Raw genomic sequence first — 22,763 nt, 5'->3', positions numbered from 1 at the left:
TAATATCAAAACAGAAACATATTTAAGATATTTTAACTTGACAATAAAATAGCAGATCATGATGTAATCAGTGTCTGTACTGAAACCCTTCATTACAAACACCTGTCTCCTAAAATGCAGTCCAGACTTTATTTTCAAGAAGATGCACATGGATGTGTTGGTGTTTCAGTAGGCCCCAAGAGCCCATAGGGGATGAGAGTCACTCAACACATGCTGTATGAAATGTCAAGTAAACATATGAGTCAAGTAAGAAGAGCAACAGCAGATTTTTGTTATTTAATATTCTGGGGAGACCCCAAATTTATTGCAGCAAATCAATGAGAGGAATATTTCTTTTGATGTTTTGTGGACTGATCTTGTCAATAAAGTATCTTTCCTCAAGTTTGATTGCTGGCTAGCTGGGTTGTCTCAAGTATGCTGTATTTGGCTCATGTAGTGAAATGTATCAGTGTTTTCATACTAAATGTGCAATGCCTGACTGCTGTCTGCTGCCCGGCTGTTTGTGAGGAAAAAAATGCCATGTTTATTTTATTAGGAAGGAGTCCACTCAGGGAAACACAAAAGCCATTTGACTGTAAAACCGTTTGGTTTGCTACTTTCTTACACTAATTGCTACTCATCAGCTAATCTGAAGATTGAATTATGAACTATAGAGGACAAGATGTCTTTACTGATGGTTGTAGAAAACCAATCAGCTGTTGGCAGATGTAAATTTAAAATTTGCCAATTTCCAATGTTGCCAGTGGCTTTTTTACAGCTGAAATATGAAACATTGTGTATTTAAGCACAAACACAATGCATAATAATGTATATCAAAACAGTTAACATCCATTGGAGGCCTGTTAATTCTTTACTACAGGGGCAAAGTGTAGAAAGAGACCCCAGTTGCTTACTCACTCCAAACTTGGCAAGAAAGGGTATAGAAATTTATTAGGAACTGTGTACTGTTAAGTAAATTGGCCTAGTCTGTGCAGTATGTGTTTGTTTTGTTCAATTTGCCATGAATTCAAAGAATAAAAAAACTGTTCAAAATAGTGTGAGGTATTAGAACAAAATGTCTGTGATTTTTGGCTTAAACTGCCAGCACACCTTACACTTTCAGTAACGGAAATTTGAAGAATATAATTAAGCTTTAGAGGTGAGGCATTGGAGGTGTCATGGCAGCAAAGTGTCAAAATGTCCTCAGTCAGAATAATTGGACTTTTATATGATCGGGATTAGTTATTTTGTCATTGAACCGAGCTATTATGGTTTTAAAAATATGACATTTGTTTGAGTATTTACACCCTCTGTAAAATTAATGTGGCTACATCACCACTATACTAGTCCTTTCAGGGGATGCCAAGGTCTCTTTTAGCTTCCTTAATAAACACTGCTCCAGGTCCACTTGTCTAGACACTGAGGTTTAATGTGAGGAGAGAAAGTTAAACAGCTAATAAACTTGCCATTAGTCAATTTAGTCATTACAATACAATTGCTCTTGTAATGACATCAGTAGAAGATAGATGTGTAGAAGACAGAAATGGAGTCTGTATTCCATCTACTTTTTTTCCATTTAATGCAGATTATTTTCAAAGACCAATAAATAGCTCCCCCTTTCAAGGCTGTATAGCTTCATATTTTGTGTGAGTTAGATTTAGAAAGAAATAGCAGTGTTAACAACCTGTGCACAATCAACACCCTCTGTCTTTAAACCCCCAATTCGAGTGTGGAAAAAAACTCAAAAAACCGTTAAAAACCTACATTGTAAAAATAAGGGAGTGGTATTAATCTTCTCATCTAATTCTCAGCAAGAATAAGTATTTTTACCAAAATGTCAAACTTTCTTTTAAATTAAAGAAGGGAGGTAGGCAATAAACCTTTGCAACATCCTCAGAAATGAAGAAAACATTGACTCAGCATCCCCCAGGAATGATTTAATTGAATTGAATTAAAATACTGTGGTAGAACCAGGCAGTTCCCATGTGTGTAATTGCATAAATCTGAAGCAGAGAAATGCTGTAAAAGCTCTGACAAAAATGTGCATTTAACCAGATCTTGCAACTGAATATCTGTTGTCTTTAACTAACATACCAACCTACCTGCCTGCTGCTTGTTGCACCTTCAGGGGGAGTTTTCCCAGAAGATTTCTCCATCCTGTTTACCATCAAGCCCAAGGCTGGCCTCCAGTCCTTCCTGCTGTCCGTGTACAACCAGCAAGGCATCCAACAGCTTGGCGTGGAGGTGGGCCGTGGCCCCGTCTTCCTGTATGAGGACCAGCATGGCAAGCCTGCCCCGGAGGAGTACCCCCTGTTCCGCTCAGTCAACCTTGCTGACGGCAAGTAAGTGACTGACTGCTTCTCAAGAGGGTTTGAACATGTTGGAGGTCAGCTGTGGGTGGTAGATTTTTGTGTCCCCGGGATCTTTGCTTTTCTGTATTGCATTTTCAGTGTTCAATTTAAAATCTGTTGTGAAGCTTGTGTGACTAAATCAAAAGCAAAGCAGCACATTTTGCGGCTCATCTTGAGCACTAGATTTATAGGTTGTATTTTATTCTAAACAAAACCAATCTGCTTAAAGTATTTTCTCAAGCACAACATACTTAACTCGTCTTGCCTGGTAAACTGACACACTGCTCTGAGGATTTATTATCGTCTTATGTTTGTTCAGTCATTAATACCATATGGAACAAGTCAGACAGTAATGGCAAATAAATTGCTGGCTTTGATGACAGCCTTTTCTTTTCCAGATTATTTACAGCAGTGGTATACTGATATGGAGTAGTGAGCAGGGTCTTCATAAATGGCATAACTGTCCAATGGTGCTGATACAAATCATTGTTACATAGCCATCTATCATTTACACAAATGGTAACAGAAATGCCTTGAAATGATTCCACACGGTATTGTTTGTCCGTAATAAATTATATCAGGAAAAAAAGTATAGTTTAAATATACAGCACTATCATGACTTCCATTTACAATTTAGCTATTTATGTAGCCTGCAGTAGTGTGCAGTTTATACATTTTGACACAGGTGAAATGTATCCTTTCCAAATTTACTCACAAAACTGCCTCTGTATTTTTTAACCATTCTCTCTGACATATTGTTTCACCAAATCTAAATAATATTTCCCTGCATATTCAATAGTATGGAAGCTGTAGACATTCAAAAGAATAGTCTGACATGTTTCGTGCAGAGAGTTAGATGGGAAATTTGAATGTCTGTACGATAAATATGAAGCCACAGTCAGCAGCCGATTGGCGTAGCATAAAGCCTGAGAGCAGAGGGAAACAATTAGCCTACTTTCATGACAAACAACAGTTTATGCTATTGATAGACAGATTTTGTTAGTTTTTGAAAGAGCCAGACTAGATGTTTTCCCCTGCTTCCAGTCTTAACATTAGGCTAACTATGCTAATCCACTGCTGGTTATAGCTTTATATTTAGTGCACAAATATAAGAGTGGTAACTAGCTTATCATCTAAATCACAGCAAGAAAGCAAATAAGCCCATTTTCCAAACTATTCCTTTAACCACAGTCTGTGGCAATTTTCTTGAAAGGACAGGACGTGCCAGAGCATTATGGTTGTATTTCTGACTTCCTACTGTTCCCCCCTTGTTGCACAGATGGCATCGTGTAGCAATCAGCGTGGAGAAGAAGAGCGTCACCATCATTGTGGACTGTAAGAAGAAGTTGACCAGGCCGCTCGGCAGAAGTGACCAGGCTGTCATCAACACAGAAGGCATTACTGTCTTTGGAACCAGAATCCTGGATGAGGAAGTCTTTGAGGTAAGGCGGCCATATTAAATCCCTATTCACCTGGATTAAGCCAGCTGCATTTTGATGAATATGATGTCAATTATGTTAAAGGAGCGATTTTAAGTTTTGAGAAATGTGCAGTTTGCTTTGTTATTGAGCGTTAGATGATAAGTTAGATGATGTTTGTGCTTTAAGTATAAAGCTAGTAGTTATCATCCGGTCTGGAAGACATGGAGGCAGGGGAAACAGGTAACCTGCCGTCAGTGCCACAAATACATTTCCCCTTAAAACCATTTGTTGTTTTTGACAAAAAACTTTTGTCATTTCTGTATGTTTACAGAAAACATCTAAATGCTGGCAAGAAAATGAATGTGTTTCTGCATTAGTGCAAAGGACTATTAATACCAAATTGTCATTATTATTATCTTAAACAGTTTTTGCATATGATATTGTTGGAAACATACAATACACTTCACCTCTGACACTTAAATCTGTGTGAGGGTCTGCTTCAGGATGTCCATTCATCATTTTTGTCATCTACACAGTGTCTTTTGCAAATACAATGCAGACATTCACCACTAGATTGAAGTAATTATGTTTTGAGGGACTTTGGAAAGCTTACCTATGCCGGCGATTTCTCCATTCTGGTTAAGTATGGATGTAATTGAAAGCATATTGTGAATCCTGCTCTCAATGAGTCTCATTTACCATTGTGAAAAGGGACAATTTTAGTGTCTAATACTTTAAGTCCAAACGCTTTAAGGCCAGACATTTTATTTGTGTTTCATTAACTTGTGCATACAGTAAATGGTGAATTTTATTGGCCAGAACAACAATATTGGCTTTGTGTACTTGGCAAGAGCCATGAGCAATGTCTGTGGAAAGGCTACTTGCACAGTGTGTTGTTCAAAGTGCTTTTCTCTTCTCAACACTGGTTGTATTTGGTTAAATAGTTGACTTAATAAAAGAAAGACTGAGGTCTAATGGGCTTCACTTGTTCATATTGGATAGTGTGTTATTTGAGAAGCATGAGGTTTGGAACTATTTGTGAGATGTTATTCACTGAATAACTATGACTATCAGAGCTCAGAATCCTAAGTCACAGCTTAGTGTGTGGTTACTAAGGTGGCGATAATGAGATGGAGGTCCTAGCTACCAAGTTTAGCACAGGTAGCTGTGAGCTGAGTGGAAAATGTGAGCTGAATGCTAGCTCCAAAGACAATAGGCTCTCTTTGATGTCTGCATGTGGAATGCTTGCTAAGTAGAACAGCCTGCAAAATGTTTGCCTCCAGGTCAGAGATGACTTTCCATAGAAAATGGGATCCCGCTCTTCTTCAATGATAGATTTTTGGCAAGCAGATCACATTGTTAGGTATTGAGGTTAAACATATAGACAAGTTTTGACATGAATAGTGAATACAATTTACAGCAATATTTTAATATTTTATACTATTGCTAAAATACAATGAGCACAATCATAGTAAATTAGTTTAAAACATTACCAACAGTAAAGAAAATAAGGGTGAAAGCCACAGTGATAGGAGTGTGGATTATAATTAAGGTAATTAAGTGGAAAGGATAAAAGTGGCTTAGCACTTTCACCAAGCCTTTTCTATTTTTAATGCTGATTTATCACCAACCATTTGGCTTTTGTTAGTGCTCTTTGTTTGAACATATATAACACTAAATGGTGTTGAATTATAGAATAATTAGTTTTGTTCTCTTTTTAAAAACCTGGAAGAGAGAAAATGATTCCTTTTGTTCCAAGAGCTGAGGCTTTTTGCACATTGCAAGGTGGTTTCAATCAGTGTATCACACAATAACAATGCTGTGGTGACCTAGCAGTCATATCTTAAACTCTAATTATTTCCATTTCAAGTTTAATAACCCTAGATTTGTTGATTGCAATCTGGCTACTTGTACAGACACTTCACTGCTTTCTTACTGGCCACAAGGGTCATGGCTAATTGTATATATTCCTATAGATATTCCTATAGTTTTGGAAGGTAGATGTAAGCCATGTGTTTGGTTAGGATATGTTGTTTATGGGATTATACTTTGGCATACATTCAACAGCTGTTGGTATAAAACAATCAGTATACCTTGGAGGCTATGGAAACTTTTGGAACACTGCTGACTGCATTATCTGCTGTAGATAAACACAAGATCTGAAGCATCTCTGCAATCAGGTTGAATCCAGGTCCTCCAAAGCCTTGTATGTATAAAAATGTTTATTTAAATTGTATAGGGATACACCTAAATGCATGATTTAAATCTAAAATGTTGAATTAATTGTAATTCTTATCCATTATCATTGTGTAGGTTTTAGGTTATAAAGCTCTGCTGTATGTATAGTAGAGTTCCCAGCTGGTGGAGCGTAAGATATCTTGATGACTACTAGATTACCGTAAAAGAATAGTTTGACATTTTTGGAAATACACTTGTTGGCTTTCTTGCTGCAGGAGCAGTACTTGATAAGACCTCTAAAGCTCTCTAGTTGACATGTTGCATCTTGTTTGTTTAATCTGTACATAAACAGAAATGGAAAAATGACAAGTTGATGTTTTAGGGGAAGTTATGTGCTTGATGAACAACAGCCAGATTACAAATAGTTATTTTTACATCTAGGTCTATGTTTGGAAACAGTTTTAGAGGTTTTCATTGGTATATTTTTGTAATTTGGAGAGAGCCAGGTTTACAGTCTTTATGCTAAGCTAGGCTAATCACCTTCTGACTCCACCTCCGCACTTAATGCACAGATGTGAGAGTGGTATTGATCTTTTCATCTAATTCCTGGCACAAAAAAAAAGCAGATGAGCCTATTTCCCAAAATGAAAAAAAACTTTTTTTAAGATTAAACTTAACTTAAATTTAAGATTAAAAAATGTATAGTCCCTAGAGGATGGATTCCGATATTGTTTTTATCCCTGACATTTGTTGCCACCATTGTTAGGCCAAAACATTCCCTTGACAAACACTTTGGTCAGTGATAAAATATCTTAAAATTACATTTCTAGATTCCCACGAAAGGTGCTTTGGTTATTCATGATGCCCAGAGGATTGGTTTTGATGAATCTCTGACAGGATTCCACTGTAGCTATAGGCAAAGATGGAAGTCCATTCCAGATTCTTACCCTAACCTTTAAAATAACCTTACCTAACCCCAACCATCTCTAAACCTTACCTTAAAGTTGTGTATTTTATATATAAGCATACCCATCTCAAGGCCTATACCTAAACTTACTTAAGCAAATGTATCCAACAAGAGACAAAACATTTACTGTAGCTTTCCATTGTTTTTTTGGAAGAATTATAGATTCACAGCCTCGAGAAAACATCCAAGACCTACAGATTAAAAAACTGTAACTGTTTTGCATACCTATCCTAAGTTTCACAACTTTGGTTCCATTCTGCAGTTTAATTACTGAGGTTGGCCATGAGCTTTCTCACTAAAACTGCTTTGAGCTGTGAGCACAGAGCTACATTACTGCAGTAGATTGCATAAGCAGGTGTCAAAGATGGAAGCACAGGGAAGAGTGAAGGCTAGGGGAAAATATGATCAGTGTGTGCTTAGTCTTGGCTCAGATTGCACAGCTGTTTAAAAGATATGCTCACTGACCGGGCCTCCAAATGCCTTCTTTCCCCCCTTTCTTCTGCTTTTTCTACTTTTAAATAAAAGCCACAAGATATTTGAATCATCTCTCATTTTTATGCAAATCCTTTTTTTCAGACTTTAAAGGACAGGGTGGGATTCTTTGTTTGTGCAGTATGTCAGAGTGTGTGTGTGTTTGTGTGTGTGTAGTTATATATGTGCATGCATGCATAAAAATTTGTGCATGTGTGTGTAAGGAGAATCGGGGGAGAGAGAGGGAGAAGACGAAGATAGTTTGTTTATGTGTCTGTCATTACTGCATAGTAGATTGTTCCAAAATGCTGTCCCTCAAGCAGGATAGTCTTTGGCAGAGGAATCTAACAAGATTCTGATGGGCTCTAAGCCTTAAAGTGAATCATTGTTTATGGTTGAGATGGCAGGAAGAGAAAACGGTCTGACTGTTTCTCATCTGTCTAAGTCACTTTTCACCCTCCAGTACCCGTCACAAAATGTTTTGGTTAGGATTGTGTAATAGGAATATAGTAATTAATTCATATTTGTATGTTACTGTGACTGAGAAAGGTTGTCAGCTACTTTGTTCTTGAACTTTCTTGAACGGCAATCTAACCCCTGATGGTACAATGTCGACTTTTGTCAAATTGTATCTGTATGTGACCTCCTTGTCCCTTGCGCTGTGACCCTCACTAAATGGTAACAGCAAAACCAGGAAGTAATGGACCCGAGGTGCTTCTTAAAAACCTTTGCTGATTAACAAGAGCAGAGCAAGGAAAAAAGAAAGGGAGATAGAGAAAGAGAGAGAAGTGAAAGAGGGCGGGCAGACAAGCAAGCAGATGGTTCAAACAGTTCAACAGCTTTGTGAGCTACTGGCAGGCGAAATGTTTTAATATTCGAAGGGTGCAAGACATTTGTATGCCCCCAGTGCTTGAAACGAAACTTTATCCCTGTGCTGACCACAAAGGCTGCATTTGATAAAACAGTGGGAGAAATCTGGAGACTATTATACATTTTTCCTCTTTTCTGCTTCTTGGTTAATTGTTGTCCTTGTAGAGTTTTGAAATTCCATCTCTCTATTTGTTCTTTCAAGATGTGATCCCCTCCCAGAGTTTGGAAATGCAGGCTTTTTAGATGCTAAGTGTGTCAAGTTTGTGCAGAGGTGGGCGCATAGATAAGATAGATAAAAAATAAAGAAAACACAGAAGTGAGTACAAAAGATGCAAGTTTGCACAATGTGCATTTTAAAAGTTAAAACATCTGCAAGAGAGAGAATTTGAACAGCCGAAGTCCACATGCCCTCTAAGATGGCCACATCTGGTTGATGATACCTCTGGAGGTTAAGTGTGACGAGCAGGTCACAATGACACCATTAAAGGTTTTGGTTGAAGTGCTTATTTGATAGAAGGTAGCTCCAATGAAAGGTTTTTAAAGCAAGGTCTGTGGATTATCCAGAGTTGGGACATTATATCTGGAAAATGAATATGTAAATACACCTGTACTGTCTATAAATCTCAGATAACGTTGTAGTAGTAAGGACTGTCCTTTCATTTCCTGTTGAGAGAGCATGTAGTTTCCCTTTAAGCCTAAATAAAATCCTGGTGTCATGCTGTTTCTGAAATAGCAGCAAGTCTGTAAAATAAAAACAAACATATATTTTGTGATCTTCTTCTCCCACCTTTGCATATGTGCATTTGTGTTTTACTGGGTCAGACCGCAGATGCTTCGGGCATAATTCCAAATGTGTGTTCCAGGTGCATTAATATCCCCCAGCTGTTTCTGAAGGCAAAGTGACCTTCTGCACCTGGCCACAGACAAACTCCTTTTGAACACCTAATTACATACTTACATGTTGTTGCGTGGACAACTATGTTTAATTTGTGTACAGTGTAGAGCAGAGCAGCAACATCTTGAGATTCACAGATTGCTGCTTTCGATGTAGGAATATATATTTAGGGGAACATTTTGTACCAAATGCTAAACTATTACTGCAATTTATGGTACCTGGATTTGTTCTGCCTAAAACAAGGTCTGATGCTTTAAGTGGAACAAAAGTAAAAACCAAGGATGGTAGTTGGTAGATGGCAGTTTTGCAACCCTAGCAAAAGAGGAGAGATTTGAGTGCAGTTTGAGACTCAAAAAGGTCTGCCTGTAAGGCTTTATTCAGAGCAAAATGTGTTTAAAAAAACAAACAAATAAGCCTAAATTGAGGTTGGTATCCTTCTAGAAATTGACACTCTAATGTTGAAAACATTTCTAAATCAAGTATGGTCTTAATTTTGTAGAATCAAACACAAACTATAGCTTTGTTTATGCCTCCAAATTAGTCAAGCAAATGCAGGATGGGAAAACCCCTGTGCCTCCTGTCATCTCTGATCCAATGCCAGCAGGAACTATCTGCATCTAATCAAAGTTGTGTCTTGATTTTTGAGGTCAGTGCTTTGCTGAGGTAATGTGTGCATATAATCAGATGTCAACCACTCACTTGATCACAATCTACCGCCTCCCCCCCATCACACATCTATCCTTCTGAGTGGCATTCAGAAGCTCAAATTTGACGTCCTATTAACAACACAATGCCAAGGACAGATTTCATGGTCTGTTGAGGGCTTGTAATACCGCCAACTATTAGGTGATCATCCAGCTGCCAGTTATTTTCCTTTTAAGTGACTCTGGTTCCTCGTGGGTGTGGGCTGTGCGTTTGGAGGAATACTCTCAACAGCAGGCGCCAAGGTCATGTAGCCCAGAGAGAATGTAGTGGTGTCTGTCCACTGTTTTACATTTCTTAGCTTAAAATCAGATGTGAAATGTGTGTGCTTGAGGAAAAAACAGTGGTGTATTTATCTCCATTACAAAAGAAGCCATACTCCTAAAATGGTTTGCTTATGGGTGAAATGTAGGAGAGAAGGAGTCTCTTTTCTTCAATCAGTCAGTTTCAGTTTGTCCTTTTATGTATTTTTTTCCTTGGAGTGGTTGTTGTTACAGTGTGAGATGAAGGTTAACGTGTCATGGCATATTCTATTAACATGCACATTGTACACAGACCCATTAATAGATCAATTGTAGCGTAGCTTAGACAGATGATTTATCCCATTGTGTCTGTGCCAGCTCTGAGCAGAGCCAGGGCATTGCTGTAGATCATTCCTGGAATTCTGAGGAGGAACCTCAACAGATGCGAGAGAGATGTGCAAGACAAGCCAGACAGTAACATCAACAAAAGCACCGAGATGCAGACAAAGGAGACACAGAGGGTATAAAAAAGAGGGGGGAAATGATGAGGGAGAAGCTGATCGGGAGTATGGGAGTGATTGAATCACTGACTGGCTTTATAAATAGGTTAAGTGTGTGTGGTCTTCTGACAGGACATTTTTGGACTCTTCTGCAGATTCTTCTGCACCACACGTTTCTTGTTGTAGTCAATATGTTCTTGCTTTAGACATTTTAGAAATATACATATAAACACGATTAAAAATATAGTGAATGAGTGGGACTGAATGAACATAAAAAGTCAGTTACTGTCCATGTACACTGGAAGACATGAGAAGAGGAAGAAGAGATATTGCCAAGTGAAATGTGTCTTTGTTTTTAACTGTCCTGTCCTCTGTTTCTGGCCTTGACTTTCAAACTATTTTTACTAAATTATAAAAAGGACATACATCCAGTGGCTAAGTGTCACTAACTTGAGACTTTCTGTTTGTCATTGGAGATTTCTGTTGTAGTTGGAGGTTCACAAGGTGCAGGGTGAACTCTTAAGAGCAGGGTATAACCAAACATAACCTTATATAGTATAAATGGCATAATAACTGAAGCTTACTCAGCATGCATACATTAGTCGATATGTAAAATTCAAGCATGTGTATGCCTTCTGGCTGTTGTTTGGGTTGTTCAATACCCTGTTGAGATTAACTGGTCACATATGAATAGTGGTGAATTTCTAATGTATTCCAGAGGCCTAAACTTATACAGATGTTGCCTCCTGTAATTTAATGCAATCTGCATGTATGTGCTTCCTCTTTAGAAGCCACCCTGAATATGGCCTTCTTTCACCTCTACACAGCACTTAGGTTATTTTCTCTATTTATTTTTCCTCTTCATTACTTACTCCAGGTGGATTAGGTGCCCATATGGTAGATCGGTAGATAACATTCTCCACATCAGTGGCATAGCAGTTTCTGGTTTAGAAATTCCTTAGGAGACTATCATGGAAAAAGAGCCTTTGGCTGATGGAAGGGTTGGGAGCGGGGATCTAATTTCCTTTTCCAAAAGCTCATGAAAAACAGACGGCCTCAGATAAGTACAGACCTTGGTTATTTATCTGCTGTGTAAGGGGACTTGCCATCCCTAATGGCTGAGTGAGGGGACTGTACAATAGTTCTTTTTTAAAAGCTTATGGACTCCTAAAGCCTTGATTTATTCCATAAAGTTATATGTAATTAATAGTCAAGAGTCTACTGCCTCTGGTACTGGACAACATCTGCCTTGTTGTTTTATTGTCCCATTTTATTATCACCACATTGCAGAAGCAATCAAGCGAGGAGGAATAGGTGCATACTTCGTGTAGATTAACATTTGGTTTCCATTTGTAATCATGAAAGAAACAAAGAAAAAAATGGACAATGTGAATGGTCTCTTGACGGCTCAGGAAATAAAAGTCACGTTCATTTTCTGCACACACAATGTTGATTGGCAGCTGGAACGCTTCCAAAGCTCGGATGGGCATGAAATTCAAAATTGAACTGTCAGTACAAAAGATTATCCACTGCCTCAGAAAATACAAGTTTCTTTGATCAAAAAGTCAAAAGTCAAACTCTGTGTACATACAAAATGTACATAGAGTGGTAAACTTCCAAGGAGCGTTTCCGATTCATATCTCACCGAGCCGCTAACAGCAAGTGAAAGCTTAAGATTACCGTTTGCAGAAGCCATATACTACATTCAGAAGTCCTTTTGGATTCTGGTTCAGTTTTGAATGAAATCAGCAACTGTAGTGCCTTGTTTTGTTCCCAATTGCAATGACAGATTGTTCTGTATTGGCTGCAGTTCTTATTCGTGCCTCTGACTGGCTTCTTCTCAATAGCAACAGTGGCTAAGGCTCCTCGGTATGTAGTATTTGGAGCCATTTGCCAAACCAAACTGGAAAAACTTCTCAGCAACTAAGTTGAAATAAATATAACTGATGGCCATAACATAAACCTATAGTGTTGTTAATTATCCAACTGACTCCCTGTTTTTATGTGCATAAACAGTGAGGTAAAAAGAAAACTTTTCATAGTCGGTGAAAAATACTTTAACGTTACGTTAAATATGTTGACATGGCTTTTGCTGACATGCTGCTTTTCTTCTTCTTTTCCAGGGTGATATCCAGCAGCTTCTGATTGTGGCAGACCCCAGGGCAGCCTATGACTACTGTGAACACTACAGCCCTGACTGTGAAACCCCCAACCACCACGACACTCCTCAGGCTCAGGAACCTGAGGGCGAGGTCAGTATCTGGAGGGGGAAGAAAGTAGACTGGGTGAGATGGACTTAGGAGTAGCAATTGGGTGAGAGGAGTAGTTTTGTGGAGGGTGGGAGGAAGGGAGATAGAGTTGGGAGAGAGGAGGGGGAAGTAGGGAGGAGTTTTTAGATAGTTGGATTGGGGAGAGGGAAGAATAGTTGTAGCAAAGAAAGGAAGGAGGGGAACAGGGAGGGAGAGAATATGGAAGCTGGAGTTTGAGATTTAGTAAGGCTGATTACAGGAATTTGGAAAGAGGCCTTCAAACTTGGGTGTTGTTAATACGAGTTAGGAAGCAAAAGATGAAGTCAGAGAATAAATTAGGAGGCTTGGATGGATGAAAATTGAGTAGCCTACATCAATATTAAAGACGAGGTGACTCTAAGTCAAACTGACATTTGAATTCTCTTCACTTTTTGTGTAAGAAAAATCAAAACTATAATGGCACTACAACTATTGTGGATATTTTTTTCATGTTTTAAAAGAGGATATTTTCTTTAGGCATATTTGTGTAAGCAAAGCCTAAGCTAAGATGTTTGCCATAGCAACGGTTCACTGACAATTTAGGGCGATTGTTGCTAGGAGACACACTGTCAACTTTCCGGGTGCTATTGACTCGAGAACGTCATAACCTTTTATAGCTCACAAACATTGATATAAGATAGTCTTCCCCTTTTTTAACGCAAGTTAAGCCGTCCGCCCTTTTTTAGTGGAGAACCCATCATGCTATTATGCATGCAAGCTAGGCGGTTAGCTCCCACTCGGAAAGTAGAAGCTAGTTAGCCAGGCTTGCTAATGTTAGCACCAGACTCCCATCAGACTTGACTTTTTGTTCATGTTATTTCAACCTTGCACACTCAGTGTTGTGTTTGTCCACATCATACAAAAGGAGGGGGTCTGGCTAGCGTTAGCAGTCTGTCCTTCATGGGTCCAGTTGTGGTTATGGAGACTCACAGCGAGGGGTAGCCCTGTAACCTCAGCACTCTGCACATTACCACGTGATTCAAATAACAACACGGAACAACGTGTGGAGTGGCAGTGTAACACAGGGAGTGAAGGGATTAAGCAACATCAAACAGCGTTACCATCAAGTTTCCCTGTTTCCCCACCCCCATTCTCAACTTTTTCCTTTAATATTTCTGTAACATAAAAAAAGGTATGTGACAGCTAGTAATAGTAGATAATGATTACCTAGTTTAAGCCAGTGAATTTTCTGTTTGCTATAAAGACATAAAAAGCAGAATATATTCCCATATTAAAACATTCCCATATTAAAACATTTTGCCAATACTCCTCCAGGCAAAAGCACTTTGACAGTCTGACTTGACTGAGTTTCTATGTCAACTCTAATCTGTCCCTTTCTTTAATTTGTGTTTTACTCTTGGAAACATGCTGACACATCAAAATACATTGTTGAGTTGAACTTATCATCTGAAATTCAAATTTTATTGCCGCTGGCTCTAAAACATCAGTTGTACCCTCTTCCGCCAAATCTCTTAATTGAAATACAGTGCTTTGTGTCAGGGCCTCATTTTCCTTTTTTTTATCTTCATTTTTTTGTTATTTTGGTAGTTCAAGCCTTTTTTTGTCAGCTGACATTTTCCTTCAGTATTTCACTAAAAAACTGATGAGCTCACACTGGAAACTTTTCCTTTTTCCCTGCCACGAAGTCTGAGCCCACTTTGGAGTGGCCCCGTGATTTATATCACTAACGAGTTCTGCAGGCTCTGCCCAGACTCCCAGGGAAATTTAAGCTTTTCCTTCCCCAGCTAGACTCCCAGTACCTGGAAAAGTAGACTTTAGATCCCTCGAAAAAAAATTCAGAGTCCGGTTCTCTATCTGAAAATATTGGCTGTACAGTGGATACCATGTCCTGGAAAATATTGCTTCATCATCAAGTTACTCTTCAGCGCCAAGACAAGGAGCTTGTCAATTCTAAATAGACAGCAGGGAGCAGTTTGGATGCAAGAACACTGTAAATCTGGTTTATTCATTGCCGGTTTGTGTGCAGTTTCTAACAGGAATGTTTTTCCTACATTCCAGCTCAGTATTTTAAAGAATTGATTTTCTCCTGCACAACTGAAACATATTTCATCCAGAAGACAAATCACTGTTGTAGAAGTAACCGTAAAAAATGTTTGTGTACGTTGAGGTCTGACCTTCTTTCCCTCAGTATTTTTTAAACCAAACCTCTACAATTCTACAAAAGCGCCGAGCGTAGCTATGACCTTAACCTCTGAAGATGCTCCTTGACCTGAAACACGCCGCCTTTGCAGTCGTCAGCCACATGTCTGCAGCTGGGTTAAAAGAGGAAGAGGGAGTGATGCCGGTGGAGGAAGGGGGAGCTTTTTTTATGAGCACACTTCAGTATTTACGCCTTTCATCCGAGTCTGTGGTGAAGGCCTTCTGCTCAGCCAAGCACTTCAACACCATAAATCTTTATAAATCCTTCCTTCGTTCTCTATCTTTTTCTGTATTTGTCTCTGACCCTCTCCTTCTCTACTCTCAGTCAGTCTAGTTGGTCTGGCCAGAGCTTCACTCTTGTGTGACCTCTCTCTCTCTCTCTGGGCCACTGAACGGAGGCCAGGCCAGCACTGCAGCAGCCTGTGGATCTTGTATTATTTTTATGAGCTTAGCAGTCGTCTGGGGAATAATATTTATCCCTGCGCTGATAGAGCGATGCATATCAGGGGCTGGTCTGTTAACTTAATCTACCTCGCTTTTTTTGTGTGACAGTGTTAGTAGAACTAAGAGGAAAAAAGGCAGTTAAGCAGTTTTTTACATTGGGCTAAAGTGGCTAAATTGCATAATATGTTGTGGGTTGTGCCAACAAATGGCATCAGTGAATAACACTGGTGATTTAAAGGAATAGTTGGACATTTTTGTAAATATGCTTATTCGCTTTCTTTCTAAGAGTGAGGTGAGAAGACTGTTACCACTCTCATGTCTGCTGGAGCCAGGTGACGATTGGCCTAGCTTAGCATAATAACATAGGGAACCAGCTAGCTCTGTAAATTGACAACTTGAGGTTTTACACCTCATTTTTTGTATGGTTAAAACAAAAAACCTACATTTTAATTTGTGAGCTTTAGAGATGCTTGTAGGTAGCCTTTTTTTAAATGATTTTTTTTACATTACCTGTTCCCCCGCTTTCAGTCTTTATGATAGGCCAGCTAACTGTCTCCTGACTCCAACTTCATATTTATATAAGGATGTAAGAGAGCTTCCAATCTTCTCATATAACTCTTGTGAAGAAAGTGAAAAAACATATTTCCCCAAATGTGGTAGCTGTTCTTTTCAAGTAACATAACTTCAGTCTCATGTCATTGCATTGTGGTTATATTGATGTCTCTTCTCTGGTGGGTCAGGTTGAATTAATTCTCAAATGTAAATAAACCGCAACATAATACACAAAACAGACCACATTATGACTTGGTGGAATGCTGTGGAGATCCAAAAAGAAACGTTCTGTTTAAAAAAAAACAAACACATGTTGTCACAGAGACTAGTTTAATGCCCCAGCATTTTTCAACAGTGGTTTTACCCCCTGCTACTGTATTCTGTATATTCCCCATAATTTACCAACATGTGATGAGTCAGGGCAGCTTAGGGTTCCTGTTAATGGCTGGTTAATGAAACCCCGGGGCCATAGTTAGCTTACAAAATTAAGTGGTAGAAGCAGATATGTTTTCCCTGGCATCACATTAATCCTCCAACATCCCGTTGGAAGCAAACAAGAATCTTAATTACTGTTTGCTTAGATACACACATGAACCTTTCAATGGGGCCATGTGAGGCTCAGGGGATAGTTTGGATGGAAGGGAAGTAAGGATTGCTGCTGTCATCCATATGCAAAATTGTTCCGTTTTCATAATGGATGTGATATTTTCATCATTTGACCATGTTATTTCTAAAATAGCATGACTAAAACAAAATATTTTAATAGTTTACAACTTTTTGAAGAATGATATGCTCTTACATGTCCATGTAAATAATGTACAGTATGTCTTTCAGACATTCTGCTGCCTTATTTACATGATTGTACTAATTAATTGAACCCTCCGAATCCCTTTTTCCTTACAGTACACTAACTATGAATATGGTGAGCTCTATGACTACATTGAAGGAGAGTTAACCACTGATGCTCCCCCAACTGAAGGAGCCAAGACTGAGGTAACACTTGACTAATAGAGTTATCATGGCTGTTGCCATGAATAACACATATACAACCACTTGATCTCTTGTTGTCAACTTTGTACATCTCTTGTCCCTTATTTTCTATCTTCATTGTTCTCCCTTACACTCTCTTTCTCCTTTTTTCTCCCCTAACCCCTGCCTTATCAGCATGTCTTGATGTCAGATTTAATAATTTAACTTTTTTTTTTAACCTTACTTATAGCTAAATATATACCACAAACATATCATGACTATTATGGACCCCAAATGTCACCCTTAAATTCATTATGTTCCTGGGGCTAGAAATGAAATAGATATGTATATTAGCCAAAGCTCTTGAATAAAACCTGAGCTATACATCTCACATATATAATCTTTTCTGCTGTTCTTGCCTGATTTCAGACAAATGTGGGTGGAGACTACTACACGGGTGAGTATGACTACACCACAGTGGACGGAAATCAGCCTGAAACTCCCACTGAGAACGCGGGACAAGGCCAGGTAATTTCTTAAATATTTTTCACATTTCTACACAAGAAGATATGAACCATGAACAGGAAACATTGTTTAATAACTGCTTCAGTAAAATAAAATATAAAATGAAAATCAAAGTCATTATAGTATAACATGGTAACAGCTGTAGATGGTTATTACTTGGTTAACAACCTAATTTGGTGATATAATGTCGAATTACATTTGTAGAATTGTTATAGATTTTTGTGAACTCAGGAATGTTTGGACAAACTTATTGGTACAAACTTGCACTGTGGGATGCACTTTTTTTTTATTATGGTGGAAAATTCTTGTGCTTCACTGACTTTTAACATCCATCCATCCAATTAACATCCAGATTCCTATTTATATAATCACTGGTTTAAAATGAGATTTCAATAAAACTGTTTGGGCATCACAAACAACAAGACATATTTTTATGATCGTCTCTGGAGGTTGAAAGCCATCAAGGCCTCACAAAGAACAAACTGCTCACTCTACTCCTTGATTTCCATGAGAAACCACCTCTTTCAAACAGAGTCTGGATAAAGACCGAAGCAGGAAAACTTTGTCATTTAATGAACCGTAACCAATGGAAAATCAGTAGACAGACGCATCCCCTATGTTTCTGCCATATCCTGAATTTGGCAGATCCTGTCTTAATTTGTGCTAAACCATCACATAAAACACAACGTAATAAGGAACATTTGGGGGTTAAACTAAAACAATACGGCCGTGTGCTCCGCCGGCCAAATGTCTGCAGATTGCATTGTGATGTACCTTGAGGTTGATAATGTAGCTTCAGTCAGCTTGAGACATTGCATTCATTTGAAATGACAGGCCAGAGGTTTAACCACAGAAACTAAACATATGCTGTCCCATGTTGGAACACTTGTCTGATTACTGAGGACTGCGATGGACTGGACAACTTTTTAACAACTTTTAGACAAAGACATAGGATCATATTGCCTGCAGACCTAACCCAGTCGACAAAATACTATTGGTGGATGCTTTTAATAAAAGAGTGTTGCAATATTGTGTTGTCAGTAAATGGCTTTTATATTACTGCTATACCCTACAGTCCGTACATGTATTAGTTCCTTATGTGGGGTATTTTGCGCTGGATGTCTCTTTTTAGTACTCCATTTTCTGCTGGTTCAGCATGTTGCCCAAAATATGACCAACTCTTTAAATCGCGCCTAGATTTAGCCATGGATTGTGGTTTGTTCAATGCCCAGTTTTGGAATAATATCAGAGATTTTTTTTGCAAGTTATTTACCAGTAGGTTACAATAAAGTGATGGACTGGCAATTAAAGTTAGGGGTTTAAGCCGTGAAAAAGACATATTCATTGCTGTTTAGAACATGGAAGCAGTCTTACTAAATTATTAATCTCTACTAATTCTGCCCAAGAAATCTTGGACTATGATAAAATCCCATGAAGTGAATCCCTTTTGTGCATTTTTGCAATGTGCTCAAATGCGAGTTGTTATTAACTGAAAACTATGTGCAACAACTTTTAGCTTACAAACGGATGCATACAGAAGCAAATTTCCATGAGAATACGATATTGTTTCTACACTCTCCCCCAAGACACTGCCAATATTTGATGTGTAGTGATGCATTTGAGTGTAACACTGATTGACAAGCTGAGCACAGTCTGATTTACAAGGCAAAGCTTGTAAATCAAACTTCAATTGTTTCTGTACAATCACGTTTAGTCAGTGCCTCAGATTCTTAACACAAGAAACACAGATTCTTATACGTATTAATGAATCTCCATCTTCTTAAACAGTCCTGCTTTTTACAAATTCAGCTCTGATTTTCACTTCATTGGGTTTTTAATAGTTCTTCAAAGTTCTTGTTTGTGTAAACATTTGCATTTGACCCATTGACTAAGTATTTAAGATTATGCAGTCTAAATTACCCCACTGGTCTGTCATATTGTAATTTTACAGCATGAATGTATTTTACAGTATACACCATATTTTTCCATATTGTGACATATTCCACTGTTTGAGTTTCTAAAACATCAATGTGTCAATAGTTTGGGACATCTCACATCCCTACTGCTTTGGAGAGAAACAATTTCTAACATTAAACTATGATCATAGATGTTAATGTTAATAAAAGTGCCTGTTGACAAAACATATGTGGAGTTTCACATATGTTGAGTTTTGGATGCTGTCCCAAATTAGATACATGTATGTGTGCACAACTAAGTTGTTGTTTCACTTAGTTGATGTCCGATAATTTCAGTGTAGTTGTCCTAAATACTAATGCCTTGACTGTGAATCATGCTATAAAAAACATGTGAATCATTGAAGCTGTTCACATGGTTTCATTTCACTAACCAAACCTCCATGTTCCCTCCCATCTTAACAACCGCTACCCGCTCTTTGCGATGCCTGGATTGATCCCAGAACTATGATGGGGAAATAGTGGATGATTACATCACCGGTGTGGAGCAGGTTGGGGTGGACCCCACCGCTGCTGTGGAAACTGCTGCTCCAGTGGACAACCAAGAGAAGGTGGATCCTGGCACTGACGTGTATGAGTTTAAGGAATACGACCTGAAGGAATATGACAACAAAGAGTTTGTAGAGAAGCCATATGAATATGGTGATTATGGCGATTATGGCCCCACTGACGCCAAGCCTACATCTGCAACATATGAGGATGAGTTTGGCCCTGGTGTTCCAGCGGAGACCGACATCAGAGAGAGCAGTGTAAGTGCTGGAGCGGTTAGTAGTGATGGTGGGCGGGGGGAAGTATGGAGGTGGTGGTCAGGAATGTGGAAAGATGGAAGAGATGTTGGTGGCATTTGTTTGGTGAGTTGTTTGCGGTGCCCTTTTGTTTGTTGTTTCGAATGGTATCAGGTTATAGCTCGGAGCGCTCTGCATGCACATTCACCAAACACAAATACACCGGCAAGCACAAACACACACCTTGTCTATCTAAGTCTCCTACAGATAAACAGATGTCGACCCATCTGTCAGTACAGACATGCACTCAATAACCTCTTGACCTTGGTGACCTTTGCTGTTTATCAAAGACATCCCCCTACCTGGTTATCCCACCAATGGTCTGTTTGGATTATCTGATGACAAACTAAGACTAAGGCTTTGCAAATGTTTTTTTTGTTTTTTTTCATAAAATCCATTTAAATCCATATATAAAAAAACAGACAGAGAGATCTGCTGAGCCAGTGTCTATCATGGCTCATTTCCAGCACCCTTACTTGCCTCAGGATCCAGATTCTCAGAGGCAGGAAGTGACACGTCCTTGTCTAGATGTTGGCTGAGATCTGTCTGCCTTGGGTTAATCTGAACCGCTCTAATAGTGCTCTCCACTCTTCAATCTCAGGACACCACAACTCTACGCCATGACTTCTTTAGGCTAAACTGTACAATCTACTGGTTTTTGGACACATGGGTGTAGGTGGTTTGTGAATTCTTCTCATGTGAAGTCATTGTATGGATAGTGTCAGGTAACGACCTCTACATTTGTGCACAGTTGGGGTCTTTTTTTTTTGTTGCAGTTCCTGGCTGTAAGGAAGCTTAATAAATAGCAGTCAGACCAAAGTCTAAATTATAGCTCCTTGCAAAATGATTCTTGAGGTTTAATTTTCCAGCAGGCAGAAAAAAAAAATCTGCTTTTTGCCTCGAGAACTAAAATCCTTTAAAGCATGCAGAACTCTAGTCAGCATTTTGCTTAGCTTTGTGGAGTTTGTTGGTGTTTTAAATAACCTCCATAAAAAGGGCAGACACCCAACACGACAGGGCATCTGCTGCTCATTCGTCTCAGTTTTTCCATTTTTGGCTTTTAGACCATTGGTGCTCTGCCTTTACAAATGTCTCGCCATGTGAAAATACTCACCTGGTCTGTCTTATGTTTGTAGGTAACTGGAGGTCACAGTTACCTGGGAGAAAAAGGAGAGAAGGGTGAACCTGCTGTCATTGAGCCAGTAAGTAAAGTGTTACACTGCTCGGTTTAATTCTGACAATAAACCTGTGAAACACCTAACAACCAAATGTTGAAAGTCAAATTCACTATTCACTAAATTTCCTAAATGCATAAAAAAAAACATCAGAGAATGGAGAGAATTCACACTAAGATATAACTACAATATATTTTGCCTGTTATAAGACGTTAGCTAGTTGCTAAATAGCTAGCAAGCTAAGCTAATGATAGATAATTTGATAGGCTTTGATAAGAAAACACTACAGCTACGTAGCTTCTCTGTCTAGCTACTTGGATATTATCTGTCTTTCTCGCTGCTAAATTGCGAGCAGGTGACCTCCTTCCTCAAATTAATCATTAATCCTACAATTAACCTGAAGCTAATTTTATAGGCCAAGGTCTTTGGTATATGAGCATTAGCTAGCTAGCTTATTAGCTTTTTAGCTGTGTGGGCTAGCTAGCCAGGATTCTATGTCTTTCTGTCTGTTGCTTATTTGGTCTCTTATGTTAGCCAACAAAATGTTCAGAGTGGCATATTTCAAAACTAGTGTTGACTGGCTTTTTTATCGAGTGAGACTTTCCAACAGTTCCAGCAATGATTTATTAGTCCTTCTCTGCATAATTTCTGGGTAATTTATATTTTCTTTTATCTGTCCTTTTGAACAGTTATCTCTTTCACATCTGATTTGCATCCACATGTATGTTCAGTATTTCAGTTTCAATCCAACTTGGGGCCATGTTTATTCGACTGAAGCAGTTAAAACTTTCTTCCCCCCCTGCTGATGAGATTTAGCACACAACTTTCGGTCTAACGGCAATAGATAAACAACCGCTGTCTACACAAAATGCCCCAGTACATAAGTGCTTTAGAGAGCCATCCAATACAATTTACCACAATAGGCTAAACATTGACTGAAATAGCAGCTGCAGTTAAAGTCTCTCCTCCCATACCATCTGTACCACCACAGGCTCCCATCCAAATCGTCGACCACACACACACACACACACACACTATAGAATAGAAAATCAGATAGAAGTTATCTGACTAACTTGTTATCTTCTTGAACTTGCAGCTATAAGTAAACTCCTCAACCTCAAACCACGCTGGCTCTCATTTCCCCTCCATTCTCCATTGCCTGTGGATTTACAGGCTGCCCTATAATGCTACTGTATCCACTTTTTCCTTTTTCAGGGGATGCTTATAGAAGGACCCCAAGGAGCCCCCGGCCAAGCAGTGAGTATCACGTTCTCCCACACTCCTGTCTGCCTTCCCCAGATGGAGAACAGCTAAAG

General features: G+C 38.9%; 1 protein-coding gene across 1 annotated transcript in view; it reads left to right on the top strand.

Annotated features, from left to right (window-relative positions):
- Positions 1 to 22,763, top strand: part of LOC118334375 (collagen alpha-1(XI) chain-like) — an 81,696-nt gene that overhangs the window by 7,171 nt on the left and 51,762 nt on the right. Inside the window, exons 3-10 of the mRNA XM_035670277.1 lie at positions 2,108 to 2,321; positions 3,610 to 3,772; positions 12,700 to 12,828; positions 16,924 to 17,013; positions 17,419 to 17,517; positions 19,931 to 20,236; positions 21,409 to 21,474; positions 22,663 to 22,704. Coding sequence (XP_035526170.1) covers positions 2,108 to 2,321; positions 3,610 to 3,772; positions 12,700 to 12,828; positions 16,924 to 17,013; positions 17,419 to 17,517; positions 19,931 to 20,236; positions 21,409 to 21,474; positions 22,663 to 22,704 — 1,109 coding nt within the window. The remainder of the gene's footprint in view (positions 1 to 2,107; positions 2,322 to 3,609; positions 3,773 to 12,699; positions 12,829 to 16,923; positions 17,014 to 17,418; positions 17,518 to 19,930; positions 20,237 to 21,408; positions 21,475 to 22,662; positions 22,705 to 22,763) is intronic.

This window comes from Morone saxatilis, unplaced genomic scaffold, assembly GCF_004916995.1.
Source record: "Morone saxatilis isolate NCDOM2014 unplaced genomic scaffold, NCSU_SB_2.0 Contig23, whole genome shotgun sequence".
In the NCBI taxonomy this organism is placed as follows: domain Eukaryota; kingdom Metazoa; phylum Chordata; class Actinopteri; family Moronidae; genus Morone; species Morone saxatilis.
The sequence above is the reverse complement of the archived record's forward strand: the minus strand, read 5'-3'. Positions and strand labels throughout refer to the sequence as shown.